This window comes from Quercus robur, chromosome 8 (assembly GCF_932294415.1).
Source record: "Quercus robur chromosome 8, dhQueRobu3.1, whole genome shotgun sequence".
NCBI classification, from domain to species: Eukaryota; Viridiplantae; Streptophyta; class Magnoliopsida; order Fagales; family Fagaceae; genus Quercus; species Quercus robur.
Genome location: NC_065541.1, coordinates 18,960,128 through 18,978,138, shown reverse-complemented (window position 1 = coordinate 18,978,138; position 18,011 = coordinate 18,960,128). Strand labels below are relative to the sequence as shown.

At 33.1% G+C, this 18,011-nt stretch overlaps 1 protein-coding gene across 1 annotated transcript; it reads left to right on the top strand.

Annotated features, from left to right (window-relative positions):
- The first annotated feature begins 9,133 nt into the window (after nucleotides 1-9,133).
- On the top strand, nucleotides 9,134-17,164 carry LOC126694900 (ADP-ribosylation factor GTPase-activating protein AGD5). The gene is made up of 11 exons (XM_050391437.1): nucleotides 9,134-9,379; nucleotides 10,698-10,756; nucleotides 10,991-11,081; nucleotides 11,208-11,262; nucleotides 11,371-11,461; nucleotides 11,607-11,829; nucleotides 13,502-13,724; nucleotides 13,865-14,040; nucleotides 14,304-14,552; nucleotides 14,651-14,709; nucleotides 16,792-17,164. Exons 1-11 carry the CDS (start codon nucleotides 9,329-9,331, stop codon nucleotides 16,949-16,951), a joined length of 1,437 nt encoding a protein of 478 aa, XP_050247394.1. The 5' UTR covers nucleotides 9,134-9,328; the 3' UTR covers nucleotides 16,952-17,164.
- The last annotated feature ends 847 nt before the right edge of the window (nucleotides 17,165-18,011 follow it).

Here is an 18,011-nt window from a genome sequence, read left to right as displayed (position 1 = left end):
GAGGAGTTTCAACTACCTCTAACCCCTCATTTTTAATTCCCCCAAATTGGAGAGATTTGGAGGGAGAGTAGATCACATAAATTATTAAAAATATAAATTACCTAATTTGCCCTTGATATATTAACAAAATTACAAAACGAATTTGTTTGTTTCCCTAGAAAATTTGAGGTTAATGAAGCAATTTCCCTTCACACTGTTTTTGTTTAAGCTTCACCATTTTAGATTTGAGCTTTGTGTAAAATGGTCGGAGAACATGGCGTCGTCGTCGACGTCGTCGTCGTCGACTTCGGCGAGAGCTGGAGGAGGCTCCGATCAACCTTCGCAGCCGCAACAGGTTACCATTCATGGTGATGACTTCACTACCGGCTTTCACCACTTGCCGTCGAAGTCAAGTACAAATCTCACGCCGCCGCGATCGAGTTCATCGCCGACCTAAACCACGGTCGTTGACCCACCGGTCCAGTTGCCGATGAAGCACGACGGCGACTCCCCTTTGATGCCGGTGAACTATCCCGACGACGAAGAGGATCTCGCTTTGCTTGCTCTTCGTTCTCCAGGATTTCGCTTTTTTTTTTCTTTTTCTTTTTTTTTTTTTTGGTTGTGTGCGTTTTGGGGGATTTGGTTTGTCTTTCTGTGAATTTTTTTTTTTTTTTCCTCGACTTGTGTCTGTGTTTGGTTGCTCAGAAAATGTGGAAAAAAAATGGGAATTTGGATTTTGGTTAGAGTTTTAAAAAACCTACTAAATTTGGCGATGTTTAGTATTTTATTAAAACTGATATGAACGCTTTGTTTTCAAATATTTAGATAACAGTTCAATTTTGACTGATTTTTACTCTCTTTTTTTTTAGTTTTTAGGTGTATAAATTGTTTTTTTTTTTTAAACATTTTTTATTTATTTATTTTTCTAAAAAAAAAATCACTAACATATTTTAAGATTTGGACAAATGATAATCAAGTTCAAAACTTTACAAAACTAATAAATTAATCATAAACCAATGTTACAAGTTCATTTTCAAATAGGGGTAAATCTGTCTATTTTAATCATTTTCTCTCATTTCTTTTCTATTTTTTAAAACATCCAAACAAGGGAAAAGGCTAATTACTCCCTTTCTCCTTACTAATTTTAAAAACATCCAAACAAGATGGAGGGGAATCATTCCCCTCTACTCTCCTCCCCACTACTCTCCTCCCCTCTACTCTCCTCTACTCTCCTCCCTCTCTAAACTTCCAAACAGGCCATTAGTGGGAAGTTGGGAAAGATTTATTTAACAATTAAAGTTATTTGTGAAGAAAGAAGTATTGAGATGCTAATTGATTAAAAAAAATAAAATTGTTAGAGATTTATTTAACAATTAAAGGGTTTTTTTTTTTTTTCTTACATTGATAATTGGAAGTGAGGGATTTGAATCATGGATTTCTCTGTTTGAAACATTAAGAAGTGCCAAGTTGAGATAGCCTATAAAGCTCTTGGCAAAGTTTGTTTGTTTTTAACTCCAATTTTTATTATTTTACTATTTGAAGTTCTTGACATCATTTTCTTTTACTTTTTTTTTAAAAAAAAAAAAAAAGCCTTGCAGCAATATTAGATTATAGATTTTTTATTTTTGATAGTTATAATATCGGAGATGACCCATAATGGGGTTCGAGCTTTAATTCTTTCCACAAAGGAGATAAGACAATGTCGTGGAACTACATAGCTCTTGTCATAACAAATATATTTTATAAAAATTAAAAGATGGGACTAAATAGTAATACTATTTCCATAATATATATGTAACACTCTTATAAAGCACTAGAAGTCTCCTATGAAATTCATCCAAATAACAAAAAGACACTAGTTAACCATGCATCCAAAGATAGGGATTTTTTGGTACCATCTAGACATGTATCGAACATTCAAACTGTTCATTACCCTAAGTTTCGTACCCTCATCCTTGACTTTCAAGGCAAAAAAGGCTCTCTCTTATTTCTCATGGCATCACACCGCATGCCCCCCCCCCCCCCCCCCCCCCCAGGCCAATGTTGAGTATGGTGATTTTCAAGGGCCAAAATGGGCAAATGTCCTTTTCGTGCAAAAAAATCAGCGTTTTGCCTCTTTTTTCAAACTAATTAGGGAAATGCCCCTATTTTGAAACTTGATTTTCTCAAAATCAGGTATCAATTTAAAACTCGATTTCTAGACAATCAAGTTATAGCAAACTAAAAATTAAAAAAAAAAAAAAAAATTGGAACTCGAGCAATTTAAAGTCTTATAGTGGCGTTTTGAAGCCCTATAGTGGCGTTTTAATATGCAAGTTTTTTTCTTAAATCTGATTGCTCCATTGGGAGCCTTATAGTGGCATTTTAACATGCAAGTTTTCTTCTTAAATCTGATCGCTCCATAGGGAGCCCTATAGTGGTGTTTTAAATACCTATAGTGGCGTTTTTAATGGAACTCGAGCTCCATGAACTCAAGTTCCATGCATTTTTTTTTTCTTCTAAGTTTGATTGCTCCATACTCGATTTTTTACAAATCGAGTTTTACATTGAAACTTGATTTTGAGAAAATCAAGTTACAAAAGAGGGACATTTCCCTAATTAGTTTGGAAAATGGGGCAAAACGCTGATTTTTTTGCACGAAAAGAGCATTTGCCCATTTTCTCCAATTTTCAAGGCTTCTTTATTGAAGTATCTATTAGTAGCAAAGTGACCCAAGTACCCAACAGACATTTATCCCTAAGAGTCTTTAGTGACCATCTTCTTATCAATCATCAAAATTTCTTTTACTTCATCTCATGTTAATGTTGCTATTAAACTTGTTATAATTTGTCTACCTTAACCTATGTATAGAGAAAACATGTACCCTCACACACAGACGAGATAGGTGATGGATTGGAGAGAACCTTGTACCTAGATAAGGCTCACAGCACACTGTTATTAGAGCAGTAGAAAATATAATTATTAACTAAATTGTATTTTAATTTATCTACTAATCTCTAAACACGTGCTTACGTGCATGCTTAGAAACTTTTCTATATTTTTTTTAAAAAAAATTAATAATTTTTATTCATCATAATATGTAACTCACGAAAAAGAGTAATATAATGAAAGAGTATTACATTCATTGTAGCATTTGACCTTCTCATTTTTTATTCCACTTCTCCACTTCGAATCCTTCATTGAATCAAATGGAAACAATTACATTTATCTTGTCGCACAGTAATAGTAAGCACTCATTATATTTTTGTTGGGGAAGTAACTAAAAAATGAAAAGTGGATTTATCGGAATATCACTGGAATAGTAGAATTAATCAACTTCGAATGCTTTTTCAAAACATTCATTTGCCCTGGAAAACATTAATATCACATAAGTAGTAGAATTGAAAAAAAATTCAGTTTTGATAAAGCCATAAGCAAAAAGGATAATACATGCTTGTGAATGTTTTAATTAAAAAAATTATTTGTATTTCTAAATGAGTACAAAGTTCCAAACCATTAGTTAATGTTTGCTCCTCTTGCAATTACATTATAAATAATTTTTTAAAATGCTTCACATAAACAAATTAACCCAAGTGTTTTTTTTTTTTTTTAAAAAAACATATAAGACTGAATCACACCAAAGCTATAACTTACCAAACAATTACTGTGTTATCGGATTCAAAATCAACCAAACATTCCTAAGAACCACATTGAATCAAAACATGAGACCATAAAACAATATTGGACAATTTTCAAGTATAAAACTTTATAAAGTCGTAGGAATGGAATTAAATATAAGTACTACTATAAAACTGTATAAAAGATTCTTACATGTAAATCACATGGCCTATCCCATTTTTTCAATTGTAGAGTTCAAAGATGAAGGGAGACATTGACTATTTTATTGAAGTAGGCAAACTGCAAACTTGGAAGTGTATCCCATGAAGGAGTAATAAGGATAATATTGGGGGAAAGCCCACTATGTTTGGGGTAGTTTACAATTTCCTCCTTTATCTTTGAAACCAATCAATTTCCCCCTCTATGTTTGGGAAATGAGCAAATACTCTTAATCCGTTACTTTTTCAGTTAAATCCAATGAAATTACAATGATTACAAATGCAATTTTCAAATTTTTTTCTTCCTTGTGGTGTACAAACTAATAATTTCTTTAAAAATTCTCATTTGGCTTAACTAAGAAAGTAACAAATCTAGAGTATTTGCTCATTTTCCAAACATAGAGGAGGAAATTGGTTGATTTCAAAGATATATGTGGGAATTGTGGACTACCCCAAACATAAAGGGGTAGTTCACAATTCCCTCATATATCTTTGTTAAAGGGATAATATTTGTTTGGTTTTGAAAACTAAAAAACAAATGACAATTATTCAATCGTTTTATTTTGAAAACTAGAAAAAAATGACAGCTATCCAAACTTTTCGGTAGGGATAAAGATAAGAAAATAAGGACAATATTTGTTTTAAAATGTGGGGTTCAATAAAAAAAACTAGCTTCATCACACGCGCTCTACACGTGCGATGAGGCTTTTTTTTTTTTTTTTTTTTTTTTTTTTGAGTTTAATGTTGTAATTTTTCAATTTGAATTTATCTATTGTTAGTGAGTTTACACGAGAAGGGATTTTTATAAAGCTAGAATTTAGGATTTTGAAAAGGAGTAAACTATTCGGTTTAATGTGTACTAATTTTTAGGAAAAAATGTATTAAACGTGTATGAGATATATTTAAATAGAAAGTGTGTGCTAATTTTTAGGAAAAACGTTTCTCAAATAGTTTTTGTTTTTGAATTTTGTTGAATTATAATTTTAACCCTATTATTTATTTTTTAGGAATAAGAATTATCAAATTAGATTAGGGGTATTTTTGACATTTTATAAAGTCATAACTAATTTTCTGAATTCTCTTATTATCTATACTACTATTTAAGGGGTTTTCCCTGTTTGGGTTCCTCAATTTTGATGCCCAAAATACCCTTAAATTTACCAGTTTGTAAAACTTAAATAATAGGGTTAGACATGTAAAATTACTAATTTAAGAACTCCTAAATTTTAGTTAAATTTAAAAAAACAGTTTCTTCTATGATTCTATACACGTTTCATACCTCCAATCAGTTTCCTATCATCATCTGGCAGTTACAATATTATCTGAACTCTATCCATCTCAAACCTCACGTCTCATATTTTATAAAAATTCACAACAAAAAAAAAAATGCTACATAACTAGCAAGATAGGACTGCAAAAGTGGCCCGATCAAATTAGAATTTAAAAAAAGGTAGACTACTCAAATCTTTCTTTTTGTTATTGACATTTGAGTTATTATTATGTGTTGTGATTTCTGTGGGTTGTGATCCCCAAATACTTGACAGGAAATTGTCAACAAATTGTAATTCTTTTCATATACACTAAAGTTACAAATTTTTTTAATTCTTTAATTTCTTGAATTTTTCTTCTTCTTTTAATTTATATATAGAATAAGTGACCAATACATATGATTATATGTAATTTTGTCAAAATCCAACACTGTGATTTTTCTTTCAAGAAAACGGTGAAGACGAATGTATTTTGGTTCTAGACGATGAAGTTTGTGGTGATATGTGAATTGAAGTGAGAGATGAAGATAGGATTGAATTCTAGATTGGATTTGTGGTTGAATTTATGGAGGTAAGGGATTCTCATACGCCGATCTCAATGATCTATGTACAAATACCCATTATTAAAATTCACTACTTTTTCACTCTCTATTTGTGGAGATCTTGATCTTGAGGTATGATTATTCTGAAACATGGCCATTGAGTTTGTTGGAAAGTAATCCATTGAGTTTGTTGGAAAGTAATTTTGTTTGTTTTGAAGCATAGTAGGAATGAGTTTCATCTTTTATCAAAAGTCAAAACCGTGTACTTCTAAGCTAACTAATGTATTCAAGGTTTTATTTTTATTTTTTACTCTACAAGAATATCAAACTGTTTACAATTTTTTAGTAATTCTTTTCCTATTAGTTATTACTTGCATTTTTCTTTTTAATATTTGTGGTTAAATAATAAATGACAAAACTTATGTACAACATCTTACTTAAGTCTTGCCTAATAAAAAAAAAAAAATAAATAAGGATGTTTATCCCACATTGGTTGTATGTGTTAAGAGTTTCAATCCTTACTAGCCTTTGAGCTCACGCGTGTGCTCAGAGACTCTTTTATTTTTTGGGATAAAGATTAATAATTTGCATCTTTTATAATTTGGGATTACTAAATTTTCCAATTACAAAAAAACCTAGGAGTGTGATGAAAAAATTATTTCACTTGCATAATACTTATCACACCCCAAGAGAGTCTCAACTCGCAAGCTTATTCACGTACACATTATACGCTTAAGTTTGATTCATTTATTAAATTAACGAACATAAACACACGTTTTAATGAGTTTGAGTTCGGGTTGTTTATAAATAGCTCGGTTCATTTACAACCTAACTCTTATAAATGTTTCCTTATAGAGAAATTGTAGAAGGGACTTCAATTTAGGTTAGAAAATTGCATAGATATAGTGATGATGATATTCATTTTTTCCCAATAAATACTGACAGTTGTTTAATTTAGATGAAGTATGAGGCCCGTTTACACTTTCATTCAAAGAGACATCATAAAAGCCAATTAATCTCACTAAAAATTGTACCAACTGCCATAAAAAGAAGTATGAAGGCCTGTTTACACTTTCATTCAAGAAGACATCATGAAAGCCAGTTAATCTCACTAAATATTGTACCAACTGCCATAAAAAGTGGGGGGTCAAACAATTTTGTGACATTAGTTGAAATGTGAACATAGGATGGAGAATCAAGTTGTAGTGTTATTATGTTGTACAACATTGTTTGTGTAAAAAACTATTGGGGGAAGGAGGGATATATATGATTAGGGGCAATAATTCCCATGGTCCCAAAAAGGCCTTCGCAAAAGTCAATGGCAAGAAAGTTACAAATTTTAAAAAGAAAATGGGCTCAAAGAATTCGACTCTATGATTAGTTACAAGGACTCTGTAAACCAATGATAAAAGCTTGATTAGCGAAATTTGAAGTTTTATCTTTTTCTCTATGACTTTGTGTCTATTATAAGAAAAAAAAAGTATAGAATATACATATAATTGAATGATGAAGACCACACAGCGGAATTGATTTAATATTTTTCATTCATATGCTTGGAAGGCCAAAAGATACGAACAAGGAGATCCAGCCATGTGGAAATCACATGGCCAACCCCAACAACTTTATGCCATCATCCCACTTGTTATTAAGTGGATACATCGATTCCCACTATAATTCTTCCACTTTTTCTTGTGTTCATTCATCAAAATCTTAGGCTATGACCGATTGATTAGAAACCAGCTGCCTCACCAGCAATTCCAAATTTGGCTAGAGAGAGAGAGAGAGAGTTTTGACATGCATTGTGCTAGTCTTGGAATAAGATGCATTTTGTGTGATAGTTAATAGTTTATCTATGGTTGGTGATTGGAGTATTGAAATTTTTTACATACTTAACTTCAAAACCAATATTTGAGTATTAGTCCAATTGAATTGACTAATCAAACTACTTCTTGAAGTCCAAACTACTCAGTACCTACCAAACCAAATTTTTAAATGCAGAGCTTATCAGAAAAATCTGGTTCAACTTCAACAAGATGGTTTTTACGGACTGATGTGAGTTACTTTTAGATAAAATTGTATAAATTCTACACGTTTTTCTATTATATATAAACTGATATAAATGTTCTTAATATAATAAATAAATGCCAGCAAGGAAAAGAACAATATATTGACTCCATAAAAAATTATACGTATCTGGGAGCACTAGTCATATTGACTCCCTCACAAAAATCACATAAAAACTATAATAAGTTCTATAATGATGGTTATTGGCACCATCTTGTCACTATTATTTTCAAATCAAATCATAATAATTATATGATTTAATCTCAATAGTGCCTTCACATTCGATGGAATTATTTCAAGTTTTCACCACACATCAAAGACATTTTCACATTTTGATGGCAATAGCCCGAGTTTTCTTTTTCTTTTGTAATTTTATTTACTATCAAAGGTAATCTTTGGATCTCCTTTCATTCCACTACAAGCCTACAAGCTATCCGCCAAATTTTCCTTATTGATATTATCCAAAAAGAAAAATCCTCTTTGAGTGATTTTTGATGTTTTTACAATTTTTAGTGATTTCTTTTTATAGACTTTTATTAGTTATTTTGATAGATATTTAGTGATTTATTTTTTTATGTAATATTTTTAAGTTTTTACTAATGAATGCCGTAATATACTATTTAGGAATTTTTTTTATGGGAAAAAAATAATTGATTTCTAAGAAAATTTTATAGAAAAAATACTAATGAATGCCCTAATCTATTAATATACTATTTAGGAATTTTTTTATGGGAAAAAATAATTGATTTCTAAGAAAATTTTATAGAAAAAAAAAGTAACTGATTTATTTTTTTGCAAATTTTTTAATTATTCATAAAAAAATTTCCTAAAATGATTAATCAATGAATACCTCTTAACCGAATTTATATTCTAAATATAACATGAAACCAACAAATATAAAACCTATGACGTATAATAATTACACATAAACAGATAAACTCCTTTATGTGTGTTGATTATTTGGATCATTTGGGGATAGAAAAATGGGATAATATGTTAATTTATTTTCATCTTTTGGGAGGGCGAAGTCTTATTCATTAAAAATCTGGATATAATGAATCAAATTTTATTACACTTTTTTTTTTTTTGTTGATAACCTCAAATTTTACTACACATCAGAGTGTAATTTAATCCGTGGATTGTGCAAAAATTGGATAACACATGTCTGCTTAGGAATGGTAGGGGACCCAAGGCGTACTGAGCTAGTGTAGACCCCTCCATTTCAAATCCCAACCCTCCACACGTGCCGAAGAACAAAAACAGCAATCAAGCACCAAACTCTCCCCCCCACCGGCACACACGTGCGCACGCCGAAGCCCAGAGAAAATATAGGCAAAAATAAAAACAAACAACAACAACAAAAAACGCCCCCCCAAAAAAAAACTCAGTTTATAATTAATAAATAAAAAAATATAAATAATATAAAAAAAGTCAAGAGGAAGAGGAGCAGAGCAAGTTGTGCTGTGTTCTGTTCTGTTGTGGCTTTTCGATCTCTCTTTCTTTCTTTCTTTCTTTCTTTCCGCTCTAATATTTATCAGAGCCCCGACGAGAGAAAGAGGAAGAGAAAGAAAATCGCGCGTGAAAAGACCATTTTGCCCCCCCCCCCCCTCTGGTTCCTCTCTCTCTTAATCTCTCGCTTCTGATTTTTGTGCGGACCACCATGAACGAGAAGGCCAGCGTTACCAAAGAGCTCAACGCCAGGCACAGAAAGGTTTTTTTTTTTTTTTTTTGAAAATAATCTCAAATTCAATGAAATGCTAAATTCGCAACTCGTTTTGCTCGAAAAAAAATGACCATGGATCATTGATTTGGTTGTTGTGCTGTTTGATTGGTTGCAGAGAAATCGAATTAGAAAGAAAATGAAAAATCTTGAAGACTTTGTAACTTCTATGCGTGGCTTAAATCTTTAATTATGCCTGTTATTGATTTGATCTGTATGTTTTGGACCTGAAATATATTTTTTTAACATTGATTATGAATTCTGGTTTATTGGGGTTTATTCATGTAATTGATTTTGGCCACTTTTTTTTTTATTTTTATTTTTTTATTTTAAATTTCTAATTCTTTTAATGGGGTGGGTTTGGTTAATCTTTGGTTTGGATTACTGGGTGCATTTCCATCTGATTCAATGGTGTTTCAGTTAAGCTCATTTTGTAATCATGTTGTTTTTAATTAGATTCATTGAATTCTATGGTTTTCTTTTTCATGTTATATCAGTTTACAATAGGGTATAGCACCATGAACTTAGATTTAGACAGAGAGAATTAATTGGATTGTTTCGATGACTCAAAGGACTCCAACGTATGCTTTGATGAGATTTTGCATCTAGACATGTCTTACACATTGCAATGATATGTTGTTTATAACTGGGTTTTACCATAAATGCAAGCTTGTTCAGTAGAATACTACGGTGCATAAATTTGAGTGTTTTCTTGTCTGTGGGGTTATAATTTTTTTTAATGGTGATGTGGGGATAAAACCAGATGAGATTGAATACTTCTAGGATTAAATCGTGCATAGATGAATGCATAAAAGGATGGGCGTCAGTTTTCTGTGCTCAACTCTATCTATCAGATGGTAAACATGACCTTGTACCGCTGCATGGAATATGGTTCTTTGTAGGCTGGGTGTAGGGGAAATTTTATATTTGTTTCACATGACAAAGGGATAATATGTCAGATTCTATTTCTTCAAGCAGTTTCTTATTACATGAGAAGCGGATGTTTTAATATGTAAATTAGAATGGAGATGATTTTCTTGAGTTTTGGAACCATGGGCAATTTCAGAATCAAGAGGCATTGATCAATTTGTGTAATTTTCTTCGGATGCTAAATTTTGCTTTGTCTTAGACTTGATGTAATAGTTCTACTAGGCTTAATTATGCCAATGCTGTGCTTTGCTGTCAGTGTTTAATGTTAGTTATGGTTTTTGTTTGTACACTGATCTTTGCTTCATTTTCATCTACGTTTGTTGCTCCTTCAGTGTGTTCTCTATTATATTCTTATCTATACTACTTTAAATAAATGCAGATTCTTGAAGGACTTCTTAAATTGCCAGAAAATAGAGAATGTGCTGACTGCAAAGCTAAGTATGTACCTTGAAGAATTCAAAAGAGATGATCTGGATATTATTAGAAATTTTATGGCAAGGAGCCCAGAAGAGACAATGTAGATATTGTTCACTAGCAGGGTTCCAAGTACATAGAAAGAAATTTACTACATTAAAAAAAAAAAAATATCATTGGTTATTCCAAATATAAGCATGTCATTATTTAAGTACATTACTAGTACAAGTTGCTTATAGTGACTTTACTACTATGCAGAGGTCCAAGATGGGCTAGTGTGAATTTAGGCATCTTTATATGCATGCAATGTTCTGGGATCCATAGAAGTCTTGGGGTACACATATCAAAGGTGGGTTATTATTATTATTTTATTTATTTTTAAATTTATGTGTCAATTAATCTATATCCATGGTCAAATTACAAACTTTCTTTGCAATAGGCTGATTTGTGTATCCAAAAATGGATTTGGTTGCAGGTGCGGTCTGCTACGCTTGACACATGGCTTCCAGAACAGGTTGCGTTTATTCAATGTAAGCTTGTTTATTAGCTCATGGGCTTGAATATATCTTGACTGATTTCACATTGAATTTAAGATTGAGAAACTGCCTACAGATTTTGATTTTATCTTTTCTATGTAGCAATGGGAAACGAGAAGTCAAATAGTTACTGGGAAGCAGAGCTACCACCAAATTACGACAGAGTTGGAATTGAGAATTTTATCCGTGCAAAGTATGTGATAAGAGCTAGCCTTATGAACTTGTATCTTACATTATATCATTTTAGTGCATTGTAATTCTTTTTAACGTACATTTGGTTAAAATTATAAGGTTATATTTTCTTTTCTATTCATAGTAATTTTAGCACATTCTTCTAGGTATGAAGAGAAGAGATGGATTGCAAGGGATGGAAAACCAAAATCACCAACTAGAGGGCAGGAAGACAAGGCTTCTGTGCATTGGCAGAGGCCTGGGGAAAGAAGTGGGCATGGCCATATTTCTAGTTCTGAAAATACGTATGAGGAAAGGAAGATCACTCGACCACCTAGTACTATTGCTACAAGAATTAGCCTTCCTGTTCCACCAAAAGGACCTGAGCAGGTATCTTGATTTGTATTTCGTAGTTGATTACCATTTACATATAGTCTTTGCTTTCAAAGCAATTACCTGTATGGATAAGATGAACAAGTTGAACATGATGACTTCTAAAGTATTACTGACGCAGGACAACCAAAATAAAACAGAAATAACGGAAAAATAAAAGATATGACCTAGGAGTTAGCACCTAGGCCTTACTTGTAGTCAGCACCAAGCGGAGAAACCACTAGGAGTCAGCACCTAGGGTAGACCTGGAGTTAGCACCAGACCAAAGAAAGACCAAACGGTCATTGTTTTCATTCATCAAAATATCAACTATCTCCTCAAGGAGTACAATAAGTTGCTTATAAAAGATTGCTAAACACTAGTTCTAATTGGCTAGGAAACCCTAATTGCCTTATTACAAAAATAACCTTGCTTCCCAAATTAAAATACTAATAGCCCAATAAACTACTAGGACCTAAAACATAAAAATACAATTGACTTGCGAACATAAATAATATTAAATAATAATTTTCTTGCATCTCCCACATCAATAACTTTGTGAACCATCATAACCTTTTGGTCCCACAATATGTAGAGAATGCCTGTAATTTAGCTTTGTAGTGCCAGTTATTGGTGATGTTTAAAAGGGAGGCCCAAGGGGGGCCATGAGCCCCAATGCCTCTCACGTTTGGTCATTTTACCTGGAAGTGTATCAAAATTCCACAAACTTACTTTAAATGTCCCCCCCCCCTCTTCCCTAGTCTCTTCATGTCTGGATCTGTCCCTGCTTTAGTTCTAGTATCTCAAAAGGAATACTCTCGTTTATGGGCACAAGTGGGGAGCTGATCTAGTTGGCTCAGCTATTGTTAGAGCATTATTATCATCTTTCTTAACCCAGATATTTGCAACACTGCATGCACAATGTATTCTTTCCCTAAGTGCTTATCTCTGGACATCTGCAATTTTGGAAGAAAAAAGAAGAATCAGCGACCCTTTAGGGGACACATCATCACAATGAGTTTATTAGACTGGATGGTGTTTGTTCAAATCATTGAATGCGAAAGTAAATGGCCTTTATCATGAATGTAGATCCTTTCTTGTGACCTAGATTGCTACTTCTGCTGATTTATTTCCAGATACATCTTTGGCATTTGGAAGCGTAGCAATGGGTTGGGAGAAAAATCAGGGATGTTTTAATCATGGTGGTTGTCTATATAAACCATGCCAATGTGTATCTGAAAGTGAATTAAGTACATTGTTGGAATTTCTGGGTTCTATATATTTTACATAGCAACAGTTTATTGAGCACAAGAATTTCAAATCAATGTATGGATCCTTTTCTGGTCTCAATCTTTGGTCTGAGGACCAACTATGGGTTGGCTGGCTGTCTATGTGGATGATAGATTTAATCTATTGCCATAATATTGATGAATTGCAGAAGCAATTGAGGAATTAAATATGAACAGTGTCAGTTATGCAGTGATCTAATATGGTTGAATCTACAGTTTAGTTGATGTGTTTTCTTATCTCCTAAGCTATAATTGCTAAGACTGGTTAACTGAGATGGTTCCTGTTTTTACCTCTCTTTTTTTTTTTTTTTTTTTTCCAAAACATTATCTGCCTTTCTAGCTAAATTTGATAATAGTACTTCGTTAGATTCGTTATGCATGATTTAACTACATATGAGCAGGTTACTCCTGTTCCAAAGCCTCAACATGTTGAGAAAATAGAGTCAGCATCGGCAGTGGCCCAAGATGAAGCTACAAAGCAGGCTTTGGATGCTGCTTCTGTTGTATCTCCACCAAAAGTTGACTTTGCTACTGACCTTTTCGACATGTTATCCATGGATGGTCCAAGTGAAAATGGCTCAGAGGCAGCTTCACCTGATGATAATGTTTGGGCTGGTTTTCAGTGTATGTCTCTGCTGACTACATATTTTCACTTTCTGGATCATCAAAACAGTATTGTTAATTTCGTGCATCTTTTTGCTAATATGTATGTTGCATTTTGAGATTAAGGGTTATGGTTGTGCTTTTGTTTATGGTTGTTGCAGCTGCTGAAGAAGCATCAACAGCTGAGAAAACTGGTCCGACAAAGCCAGTTGAAAGTAGCCCCCAGTCAGCTTCTGGAATTCAGGATCTTTTTCTTGATTCACCCTCAGTAATGCCTCCAGTTTCAGAGAAACCCAAGAAAGATGTAAAAAATGATATTATGAGCCTTTTTGAGAAGGTATGCTTTGCATTATTTAAAAGATTGTTATGAACTGATTTTTGACTAAGTTTATTTTTTTTTTAGTTAGTTATATAAGATTTATATTTGGTAATTGGAGTTCCAGTGTAAAAGTTCATTTTTATTCAATTTAAAATAATTGAGCTTGTGGAATACCCCAACATTTGTCTATGAGTTTGGTTGGAGTGTACAGTTTTCTGGTTATTGTTATGCGTTGCATGTAAAAATTAACAAACAATATAAGATTATGGTTTGAATTGCAGTCAAATATGGTGTCTCCATTTGCTCTGCATCAACAACAACTTATGATGCTGGCTCAGCAACAGTCCCTTCTCATGGCTGCTGCAGCTAAATCTGTTGGTGGGGACCCAAAAGTTATTGGAAGTACTCAACAACCTGGGTCAAACGGTAGTATGAATATCCCTACTCAAAGTTGGGCAAATGCTGGCTACCAGATTCCTGGGATGATAATGCCTGTTGGTGGGCAGAGTGAACTACAGACTCTCATGCAGGTAGAGTCCATAGTAGGGCTTCATTAAGTTCTTAATTTGGTTTTATTAATCTTTATCTAGTGAGTTTCTCATTTTTGTTATATTTCATCCGGAGTTAGACCAGGAACATAGGACCAGCACATCCTGTGGGGAGCTCTGTTCCATTTCCTACATCTAGGTATGTCATTAATTTTGCTTGAGATCATTTTTTGCTCTATATCAGATTTTGGAGGTCAAAAATGGAATGCAATATTTCTTTTGATGTTAAGTAATTAGAACTGAGAACCGAATTGAGTTATTATTTCATGTGCCTGCTTGTTTGTAAGGCATTTTAAATGTCATGGCTACTTGCATAACGGGTTTCTTATCCAACACATGCTGGATGGGAAGTTCTCAAGTTGGGAAAGCTTGACTTGGTTTATTTTGCAGCTTTTATCTGCACAACTTTCACAAAGTACACACGTTTTTTAAATGGCCTTGTATCCCATCTGAGGTTAGCCCATAGCAAGCACTCCCGCCAATTCTTTTTCAACTCACAATTTCAAGCATATCTTTTCATTGCCCCCTCGTGCTGCCCTATTTGATCTTGAACCTGGTGTCTGTTGCTTTTTGTAAAGGAAGACCAAGATCACTTTTTTTTTTCCTTACAAAAATTGACATATTGTGCATATATATATGTATTGATTTTGATGTGGGAAAAAAGTGTCCCTTCTGTACATACAAGACTTAACACCCCTCCAATCTTTTCTTACAAAAAAAATGCCTCTATAAAAGCTGTTTGATATATCAAAGAACAATGCTGAAAGTTTAATACTAACTAAAACTTGAAAGAATAAGATCCCTAAAAGGTCCAAATAAATACTTACCAAGCTTCTGGTATGGTTTTTAACCCTTTCAAGATTTCATTCTTTTTCTTTTGGTGTGGTTTTGCACACTGTCAGAAGGTGAAAGTGAATCATCACTTTCTGGTAGAGTGGTTACCATTGCTATTGTTATATTGTGAAATATTGCGTATATATTTATTTGGATTCCCAGTATGTAGTCAGTCAATAATCAAAGATTTAATCATCATTATGTATTGTGAGTTGTGACATGCACCTGTGAGGAAGATTACCCAAACTTCCACATCATGTGGCGGCTCCAAAAATTTTTTTGAGGGTGGTCATTAAGAAACTTAAATTATACAAAATCTAATAAAAAAGAAAACTTCATATATTAACGACAAAAAAAAAAAAAAACACACACACACACACGCACATGCAAACACATAAAGTCTTATAATTTCTTTCTACAAATTTTCTTATTTTGAAATTGTTACATGATAGTCTCATCATCAATGTTGCAAGCTACATTTCTTTCAAAATCTAGTTAAATAAAATTGACTTTTTTTTTTCCCTAGTAAGGACCTAATATATTAAGTGGACTAAAGTTTAAGGACAAAGTTTGACTACAAACTAAGCTGTAACACAATGCTACAACTCTCATTAAAAAAATTAACATTGCTATTGTTGGGAGGATTTTTGTTCCAGGCCTGCACAAGCAGTTTGTCCGCTTTGGGACAAGCCCGCACGGTTTTGTTCTCAAGTGACATGGGAAGACTTTGAGTGCAATCTCACATCGACAAGAGAAGCGCCCCACATGTGTAGTAGTGGTACACTCATGCCTTGAGCTCAAGCTTATAAGGCTAGGGTGGGGTGCTTCTCTTGTCGATGTGGGATTGCACTCAAAGTCTTCCCATGTCACTTGAGAACAAAACCATGCGGGCTTGTCCCAAAGCGGACGAACTGCTTGTGTGGGCCTGGAACAAAAATTCTCCCCACAACTATATATTTTGAAAATCTAACAGTTGAATTGCATGTTCTCTCTATGTTTTTAAAATACATGTCAAATTTCATGTCAATCGGATGTTATTTACTATTCAATTCATAAACTTATTTTTTGTGTATAATTAGACTACAAAATTTTGAAATTTAAATATTTGATTAATGACATAGTTGTTGTTCTTTGATCTTCTTGAAATTTTGCAAGCATGAAAAATATAAGAAGAAAATGTAACTAAATGGTGGATTTGTCAAAATTCACATCTAATAAAAAAATATTGAATAGAGTTGTAGTATTAGCTTACAACCAAGTTTGTTGCTAAATTTTGTCCAAAGTCTAATTATGATAGTGTCCACATGCACTATAGTGTCCCCTTTTATTTTGCTAAACACTCTTATAAATCTTAATATTCATAACTAATGCCATTTCTTTTTTGCAGCCTTTATTCTATAGGGCAAGCTACCCCAGTTAATGGCGCCACAACCACTGGAGTGAGTAAACCTCAATCAACATCTACAGTATCATCTGTTCCTCCTACTCAGTCAGCGAAGGATTATGATTTCTCCTCCTTAACACAAGGGATGTTTGCAAAACAGTGAGTGGCCTTAGGGGTGACAATGCTTGCTTTCCCTTACTAATACAAAAATAGTTGAATTACAGGAAAATAGCACTTGGAGTTTTCTTACCTGTACTCGGGGTTGTAAACCATTTGTAGAGGCAGTTCATTTTTCTTCTTGTCTGAGTGATTGCTTCATTTGTATGATTAGGTGTATCTGGAGTAATAAAAATGAGTTTAGATTTATTTTGAATTATTATTTTTCCCTTTAATCTGCATTTATTGATAAGACATCCAGATTATTCTCTTTGAATATATGGAGATTCATCCCGTGACTAAAAGGAGCACCTTTTTAACAAGTCCTGGGGTGATTGTCAGATTATGGATAATGATTGTTCGAATAGCAATGATATTTGATTTCTGCTGGATTTTGAGCTTTGATGAGTGTGAGGCCTAGTGATAACGAATGAGTTCATTATTGGTTTCTGCTGGGTTTTGTGTTGACTTGTGAGGAGTTCATTGTTGCATATTTGTTTTTGTTAGTTAAACAAATGTAGGACAACCCACGTAAAACCCCATGCCTAAACGAATGCAAAAGCTATAACAGTGTTTTTGGGTTGAGATTTTAAGCAGGAAAACTCTATTTTGGAATTCCCGGTTTGGGTGAACTAGAAAATGAATTTTCAAATATCAAGGTGGAATTTTAGCCGGGATTTGTGTGCTCCAAATCCTAGTTAAAAATTACACCTAATGGGGAGTCCACATGAACAAAGGTATTAGATTAAGAGGAGTTTATTTTAAAATAAATACGATGTGACAAGGGATTTCAAGCAGTGGACAAGGTGGTTATGTAGTGTAATTCACAAAACAAAAACAAAAAACGGTGGTTATGTAGTGTAGATAACTTGCACTAAGTTCAAACTCCTCTTAAGTTCTCTCTATTTTGGTCTCTACAAGAGAAAAAGATAAAGACTAGAGAAATTATAAATTTTGTTCGAGTGAAAAACAATGAGTACTTAAAAAATGACAATTCTTTAGTGTCATTTCTTTAGCTCTCGTTTGGGAGGAGAGAATTGAATGAAATGGAATTTGAAGTATAGAAT

Coding starts and splice junctions, on each gene's coding strand:
- LOC126694900 (XM_050391437.1), top strand. CDS start 9,329: ATGAACGAGAAGGCCAGCGTTACCAAAGAGCTCAACGCCAGGCACAGA. Junction 11,263..11,370: donor ACAGGTTGCGTTTATTCAAT/GTAAGCTTGTTT, acceptor TTTTCTATGTAG/CAATGGGAAACGAGAAGTCA. Junction 11,462..11,606: donor GAGAATTTTATCCGTGCAAA/GTATGTGATAAG, acceptor ACATTCTTCTAG/GTATGAAGAGAAGAGATGGA.